Source organism: Mastomys coucha, unplaced genomic scaffold (genome assembly GCF_008632895.1).
Source record: "Mastomys coucha isolate ucsf_1 unplaced genomic scaffold, UCSF_Mcou_1 pScaffold22, whole genome shotgun sequence".
NCBI lineage: Eukaryota > Metazoa > Chordata > Mammalia > Rodentia > Muridae > Mastomys > Mastomys coucha.
In genome coordinates, this window is record NW_022196905.1 from 249,219,925 (window position 1) to 249,228,663 (window position 8,739).

The following is an 8,739-nucleotide window of genomic DNA, read 5'->3' on the forward strand; positions in this document are numbered from 1 at the left end:
GATTGCTTCTGATCAGCTTATTGAGTAAAGACTGAGCAGCTCTGTCCTCTGTCAGGAAGAGAGCACAAGAGTTTTTAAAAGTTCATGAATTTGCCAGGGATGGTGGCACATGCCTTTAACCCCAGCACTTGGGAGGCAGAGCAGGTGGATCTCTTGTGAGTTTGAGGTCATCTACAGAGAGAGAGTGTTCCAGGACAGCCAGGGCTACACAGAGAAACCTTGTCTCAAACAAACAAAAAAAAAAATCCAGGAATTTAACAGTCATAGTCAAAGATATTTTAAGTAATAACATATGTGTATTAGAGTTCCTAATACAAATATATCAAGTTTGATATTTAAGATATAATAAAAAATGGAAAGTTTCTCTATTCAATGTCACTTTAGTTGAATCTAACAGTAAAGCTTCACAGTGGCAAACAGACAAGCCCTGCTTGCTAGCCAGCAGTATGGCTCAACTAGTGAACTCCAAATTCAATGAGAGACTATCTCAAAAAATAAGGTGGAAAGGCCAGGCAAGGTAGTATTGGTCTTTAATCTCAACATTAAGAAGACAGAGGCTGAGGTAGGCAGATCTGTGAGTTCCTGCCAGTATATAGTAAGTTCCAAGCCAGACAAAGCTATATAGTGAGACCCTGTCTCAAAAGAAAAAGAGGTAGAAAGTGACTGAGAAGATGCCTGTAGTTAATCTCTGATCTACACTCATACCCATACATCCCCACACCCCTATACCTCAACCCATACCCCCACACATCCCCATACCCAAATCCATACTCCCACACCCACACACCCAAACCCACAGACCCACACATCCAAACATTCACAACTATCCACACACCCACACCCCACCCCAAACATCTGCTCTTTCACCCATCCCCACACATCCAAATACACACACACACACACACACACACACACACACACACACACCCATCCCCACTCCCTTCACACATCCCCACCCTGACATGTGGCACAGGCCAGCAATCCCAGCACTCAGGATAGAAGAAACTATCATAAGTTCAAGGCTAACTCAACTGCATAGAGTTCTAGGCCAGCAAGGGATACACAGTCTTGTCTGAAAAAAAACTTAATAAATGAGTGAAAGAATAAAGGCCTCTGTAACCTTCTTCCTAGAACATGGGACCTCATTTATAACTTGAACACTGTTACCTTTCTCATCGTCCTCTGTCTTCTCTGCGTTAGCATTGGTCTTAACAACAGCACCTTGATTAGATATGAAGTAGAGATGTCATTTAAAATTTCATCCCATATCTAGCAACCAAGACAATTCCAATTCTAGGGGGAGAAATGACCAAATTTTTGCAACAAAACAAATGAGAAAACCAAGCCATTACTGAAACTACTTTATCCTCTCGACATAAAGCTTAGAGACACTGTCTGTGATTATTTCCAGATCTTCTTACCCTAGTTTAAAAACAATTGCATACTTCTGTCACACTAGTGACACTTCTGAAATAATATAGAATCATAACTACAACTGCACTAATTAGAAAGCATCTCTGTGCTCAATAAAACATCTACAATTATGTCAATGTGAACACAATGCCATAAAAACTCCATGTAGTAAATTATTGACTAATACAAATATAAACTCAAGCAACACTGTAATTCTGTAAAAATATACACAAGATTATGTTTTCAGAATGAGGTAATTAGCATTGCTCTGAACTTGACTGATTGATTGACTGATTTGGGTGGTTTTGGGGAACCTACCGCCTTGTTTGTGTACCAAGGGTAAGCACTTTACCATTCCTCCACCTTATACTTTTTAACAGATATAAATTCAGGATGATATTTAGAGCATGGACAAGTTGCTCAAACTTTATGCATCTTACCCCAAACTGAAGATGAAAAATAGTTTTTTAAAAATCATCTGTCAACATAATCCTATGGTTAGGCAACAAATTAAAGAATTTACATGCTAGCTAGGTGCTTTCATTCTATTAAACATTCTTTAACTAAACAACCTAGTTTATTGATACCCAAGTCAACAAATATCAGTATTCAGTAGTCCTTTGTCTAGTATAAATGCACTAATTATCCAGGTAGTTGCTATATCAATGTAGAAATACCAAAGAAAAATTACATTTGTTTATAAACTAACGTTAGCTACTCACCATTGGCATCTGGTTTGATTTTCTCCTCCTTAAGATGCAAGTTGCTCAACTAAATGTGGGGGGAATGGAAAGTGTCAGGAAAGTCACATAAAAGCCTCTGAATCAACAGAGCCTCCCTAACCAGAGTGGAAGAGCTATTCTCAAGACCTGTCCCTAGGTGCACTCAGTAAAACGATCCATTAGGTTGTTCTGCTCGGTTTCTTTTGCTTCCAAATGGGTGAAAGAGAATAACAAAATTTCCCCTAAATACAGTAGTAGGAAAGAAAGAAAAAAAAAAAGAATTATATAGTAACCCCAAACTCAGATTTCCTAATTACAATTTCTAGACAGAATTATAATTTGTAATTGTTCTTTTTTTTTTAAAGATTTATTTATTATTATACATAAGTACACTGTAGCTGTCTTCAGATGTGCCAGAAGAGGGCGTCAGATCTCATTATGGGTGGTTGTGAGCCACCATGTGGTTGCTGGGATTTGAACTCAGGACCTTTGGAAGAGCAGTCAGTGCTCTTACCCACTGAGCCATCTTGCCAGCCCTGTAATTGTTCTTAATGCTTTGATTCACAAAGACTTTCTCAGTGGGATTTCTCATGTCCTGAAAGGAAAGAAATGTGAATATTGAACAACCACAGTCTCCTTTAGACAGCCAACAACGACAGGAAGATCATGGGCAGAGTGTCATCAATTCAACTAGAGATGTCTGGCTAAGTCCGACCAGACCACAATTACATGCAGCCTCAAGTTCAAACTGCCTTGGGCTGCAGTCTGGCAGTTTAACTGGGCACATCTTGGAGTACTACAACACCTGGCATAACCAAAATTGCCCACGCCTGGCTGAGGTGGGACTAAAAAAGAAGAAACAGATCAGAGAATGTTTCAAGGCAAGAATTATTAGGAACTAAGAGTATAAATTTAGAAATATACCAGAATGACTTACGTCTGCCCATGAGAATGTAAAGATCTTAATGGCAGGGACTATTTCTATCTGCATCTAACACAAAGCAGTCAGACTAATCATCAAATAGTAAGTGAAGACTCAGCTAACATCTAGTAAAGGGTAAAAAGGATAAAAAATCATTACAAAGAAACCACAAACAGGTTCTCTATGTCTTTTCTCTAAGTCCAAAAACAAAGAAAAGGGAAATGAGGTTAGGAAAGAAAGGAAAGAAAAAAGCTGTTGAATAGGTGGTTAGCTGCAGGTGGGGAACCCCATTTGTCTTCATGGAAACTAAAATAAAACCTATAGCCTGTCTGCCTTAGTGTTCCGAGCAGCAGAGAGGAACATATGGGAGAGAGTAGACAAAGGAAATTAGCAGAAGGATTAGCAGAAAGGATATTATAAACATGTAGAAACACTTCATTCATTCTGGGCATCAAGAATGTGTTAACTGACAGTAAGTACGAAGCCTCCAGTACACCGTGCTGTATAGAAGTTACTCCACACACAGAGGCCATTGCTAAAGCACTCCCCAGTATCCTACCAGGAACATGCTCTAATTCTAGTACTCACAGACCTTTAAAAAGAGAGCTACTGGGGAAGGAATAAAGGAGCCGAAGGGGACTACAACCCCATAGGAAGAACACCCAGAGCTCCCAAAGACTAAACCACCAACCAAAGAGTCTACATTGAGGGATCCATGACTCTAAATACATATATAGCAGAGGATGGCCTTATCTGACATCGATGGGAGGGGAGCCCCCTTGGTCCTGTGGAGGCTTGAAGCCCTAGCATAGGGGAATGCTACAGTAGTGAGGTGGGAATGGGTGAGTGGGTGGAGGAGCACCAGAGGCAAAGGGGAGGAGGGAGAGGGGGAATGGGATGGGATTTGTGGAGGGATAACTGGGAAGGGGGATATTATTTGAAATGTAAATGAATAAAATGATTAAGAGAGAGAGAGCCAGGCAGTACCAGGACAGCCAGGGCTACACAGAAAAACCCTGTCTCGAAAAACCAAAAAGAGAGAGAGAGAGAGAGAGAGAGAGAGAGAGAGAGAGAGAGAAAGAAAGAAAGAAGGGGGGAGGGAGGGAGAGAGAGAGAGAAGGAAAGAGAGAGTGCTATTGAGTCAGGTGTGGTAGCACACACCTTCGGTCCCAGTGCAGGGAGGTACCAGTTGAATCACAGGTGAGGGCCATGTAGCTTAGGATACATGAGACCTTATGTCTAGAGAAAGGAAGGAAAGGAGAAAGACTATATTTAACAAAAGAGAAAGAAGGAATTCCTCTGAATGAGATTGAAAGCAAATCTGCTGTTTCCCCTTCCCCTCACAAAATGTGCTCTAACCTCGGAGTGGCCCATCAGCTTGAATGAGACTAAAGGTTATGATAGAAACAACTGTTACGATGCTTCATGGATTTGGACACTTTTTTCTTTTCTTTTTCTTTCTTTTTCTTCTTTTTTGGGTTTTTGAGACAGGGTTTCTCTGTGTAGCCCTGGCTGTCCTGGAACTCACTATGTAGACCAGGCTGACCTCAAACTCAGAAATCTGCCTGCCTCTGCCTCCCAAGTGCTGGGATTAAAGGCGTGCGCCACTGCCCGGCATATTTGGACATCTTGATATACAGACGGCCAGCATAGAGCCAGTGAGTGAATTGCTAATAAATACAGAAACCACAAAGCAATTAAAAACCCCAAGAGAAATAAGTTTTCCAGAGTAAGTAAGGGATTGCCCAGAAGACTCTGTGGGTGACGACATCTGCCACACGCCTGAAGACCTGTGCTCAATCCCCAGGACCTACATGGAACATGGAAGAACTAACTCCTCCAGTTGTCTCCTGACCCTCACACGTGTGCCATGGCAAGATCCCTCCCTCACACCACAAAAGCCAGATAAATATAATTTAAAAAAATTAATGTGCTGGTTGTGGTGACACTTTTAGTCCCAGCACTTGGGAGGCAGAGGCAAGTGTCTCTCTATGAGTGTGAGGACAGCCTGGTCTATAAAGGAAGTTCCAGAACAGCTGGGGCTGTTACACAAAGAAACCCTGTCTCAAAAACCAAAAAATAAAAAAAATATATAAATAAAAATGACCAAAGCCTAAAATAATATTTCCCTTTAAACCATATATACTATAATAGAAGCTTCGAGCCAAAACCAATCTTTACTTCTTTGTTGTATTTGTTTTATATAAATATATACACATGCACACACATATACATTCATACGTATATCTATATGTTACATTATTTTATTTATTTATTTATCTGCAGCCTAGTCTGGTCTCGTACTTGAGTCAGCCCTCCTGTCAAAGCCTCCAAGAGATAAGATGAGAGGTGCCACACCACAGTGCCAGGTTCAAACCTTTACTTTTTCAAAGTTTAAAAAAAAAAAGGAACAAGGTATATATTAAGAGTTAGGTTCTGGCCGGGCAGTGGTGGTGCATGCCTTTAATCCCAGCACTTGGGAGGCAGAGGCAGGCGGATTTCTGAGTTCAAGGCCAGCCTGGTCTACAGAGTGAGTTACAGGACAGCCACGGTTACACAGAGAAACTCTGTCTGGAAAAACAAAAACAAAACAAAACAAAACAAAAAAGTTAGATTCAAAGTTATACTAGAACTCAGAATGTTTATAAATTACTTCCATATTTAACTCATATCTTGCTACTATGTATCAGGTTCAGAAAACCAGTTAAGCCAACCAAAAGATTTACTGACAGACCCAGTCAGTCATTCACTACCAATAACCAAATTGGAGGAGTCATACAAATATGAGTAAGACAACCTCCATGAGGCCAAGAAATTCAGAGCTCAAGATACAGATTAACCATCCGAGTTTGTGAGTGCAATCGATATCAGCCCTGATTCCAGGAAGTCAGGCAGGTGGCTGAGCACTATGGGGAATCGAGCATCCAACTTGAGTTTACACAAGGCGGAAGGGGTAGGGTAATCAAGGCCAACTCTGGGTCCAGGACCCATGCCACCAGGGTCCTCCACCCAGTTCCAAGCAATCTAAGAACTGTCCTTCCAGGGGACTGATACACTGACTGGCACTGGCCCCTGATTCTCCAGCAGTTGGTGACAACTCACCGACTCAGCTGCGGCTTCCTGCTCGTCCACTGCTAGGGCCCAAGAATCCGTGGCCATGGTCCCCGGTACCGGGGCAGCGCTGGCAGGTTTGCCCACTTGGGCGGTGCAAACGCGGACTCAGGTGGGTTGCAGAGAGGTCCAGCACCGCCCCGGGGGAAATCATTCACCAACGCTCAGACCGGAAACGGCGCGCCACGGTGTCGTCAGAGTTCGCGTCAGCTCCGCGCCCCTAAGGTCCCGGGATCCAGCGCCACTATGGTCCTCTTCGGGTTCCCGCCCCTCACCCTTCTCTGCAGGTCGCTCTACAACCCAACTGAAGTAGCCAGCATTAAATGCTCTTGGACCAAAGGCGGAAAATCACATTCATGACTAGCATGGTGGCATAAGTGGCCCTTGTAAAACTATTACAGTCAGAATTCATAAGCAAGTGTTTTAAAAATTCAGAATATTTAAAATGCCTCAGTGTAAAAGTGCCTTAGCGGACTTTTAGCTAAGGACAAAATAGTATCTGTTCTTTTTAATTTAATAAAATGTCTAAGCATTGGCAATTATTCCAGTGAAACAAAGTAAGTGCTCAATGATATGACCCAAATTGAGTTTTGAAACACCAAAGAAAAGCGCCAAGGAAAATTCTTGGTAGAGTATCAGAGACCAGAAAGAGCATGCAGTTTGTTCAATCAAACCAATTCAGTTCCTGAGGGAAATGGCAAGAGCAATTTAATAACAAAATACATGACTTTTGGAGTTATCCATGCTTTCTTCATGCTCTCCTCTCCTATGTAAAGGTTGTGTCATTGGCATTTTATTTAATTACTTTTGGATGGATATTTTAAAGATTTAGTCATTTAATTTTATGTGTATGAGTTTTGTTTGCATGTCTATGTGCACCACATGTGTGCCTGGTACCTAGTCAGAAGAGGGTGTTGGATATCTTGGAAGTGGAGTTACAGACAGTTGTAAACTGCAATGTGGTTACTGGGAATTGAACCCAGGTACTATGCAAAGCAGTCAGTGCTCTTAACCGCTGAGCCATCTCTCCAGCCTTAATTTTGGGTAATTTTAAAAATGAGGAAATAGCTCTAGTTTTAGAATAGTAAAATAAAGGTGGAAGGAAATACTTGCTTCCCCAGCTGGGATTAGATAGGCCTTTATCCCATTTATCCCATAGAAGGAAACTGAGCATCTTCTTGGAACTATGAGAACATTTTACTAATACTCTTTGGTTTTTAGAGACAGGGCTTCTCTGTGTAGCCCTGGCTGTCCTGGAACTCACTCGGTAGACGGCTGGTCTTGAACTCATAAATCTGCCTGCCTCTGCCTCCCAAGCACTGGGACTAAAGGCATGCGCCACCACTGCCTGGCACTAATATTCTATGACAATAAATTAACGTCAAGAAAAAGTGGGTAGGTAAGGGTGGGGTGGAGGTAAGGGGCAAGCCAGGAGGCCATGATCATATTTTGAGTCAGAAGAAACCCCAGGGAAAATCAGCTAAAAACCAATTAGGTTATTTTATATTTTTCAAGACTACAGAAGGTCATAAAAAATTCTAAACAAATTTTATTGAAGTGAAATATTAAGTTATGCACAATGCAATACAAAATTCTCATAGGTGTGTATACAGTATTAAAGTCATCAGAAACACAACTAAAAGGACTGTTTATAAGGGGTTTCTCTAACTCACAGTGATCTGCCTGCCTCCGCCGCCAAAGTGCTGGGATTGCAAGCATGGACCATCACCACCATCTGCAACTTCACTTTATCCTCTGAAATTAATTTCCATGTGCTCTTTTGAGACAAAATCTCAAGAAAGAAAGAAAGAAAAAGAAAGAAAGAAAGAAAGAAAGAAAGAGAAAAGCATGATGGTGAAACCTGTAATCCCAGTGACAGGCTGAAAGCAGGAGAATAAGGAGTTGGAGATCAACAGGACCTTTGTCCTGGAACTCACTCTGTAGACCAGGCTGGCCTCGAACTCAGAAATCTGCCTGCCTCTGCCTCCTGAGTGCTGAGATTAAAGGTGTGCACCATCACTCTCCCCCCTCCCCACCCCTCATTTAAAAAGAAAAACAAAAAACAAAACTAAACACCTCAGTGTGGTAAAGTGAGCCATTATAAATAAGGCCAGCACTCAGGAAGCACAAGCAGGTGGATCTCTAGGAGTTTGAGGTCACCCTGAGCGACATAGTTCCATTATCACACAAGACTATAAACAGTGAGACCCTGTCTCAAAAAAAATAAAAAATAAATAAAAACAAAAATAAAAACAAAAAAACCACCAAATTTTACTTCAGATAAACAACAATGGAAATAACATTTAACAAATATCTCAGTTTCTAGGGGATGGAAGGGGGATTAAAAGCTGGAAAATCAGTGTGACCTGATTGCTATGACCCTTTAGGAAATTGCCAAAAAAGTAATTTAAAAGTCAGTCAGTCCCCCCACCCCTATAAACATACACACACACACACACACACAATCTAGGCTTCTATCATGGGAATCAAGAAATAAAATGTGGAATTGAAAGTGGATCTCTTGCCTGGCAGTGGTGGTGCACGCCTTTAATTCCAGCACTTGGGAGGCAG

At 41.6% G+C, this 8,739-nt stretch overlaps 1 protein-coding gene across 1 annotated transcript in view; it reads right to left on the reverse strand.

Moving 5' to 3' along the window:
• Positions 1–8,739, reverse strand: part of LOC116067883 (ATP-dependent RNA helicase DDX19B-like) — an 18,372-nt gene that overhangs the window by 8,618 nt on the left and 1,015 nt on the right. Inside the window, exons 2-4 of the mRNA XM_031336886.1 lie at positions 2,136–2,184; positions 1,168–1,221; positions 7–48 (exon numbers count right to left, since the gene is read on the reverse strand). Coding sequence (XP_031192746.1) covers positions 7–48; positions 1,168–1,221; positions 2,136–2,184 — 145 coding nt within the window. The remainder of the gene's footprint in view (positions 1–6; positions 49–1,167; positions 1,222–2,135; positions 2,185–8,739) is intronic.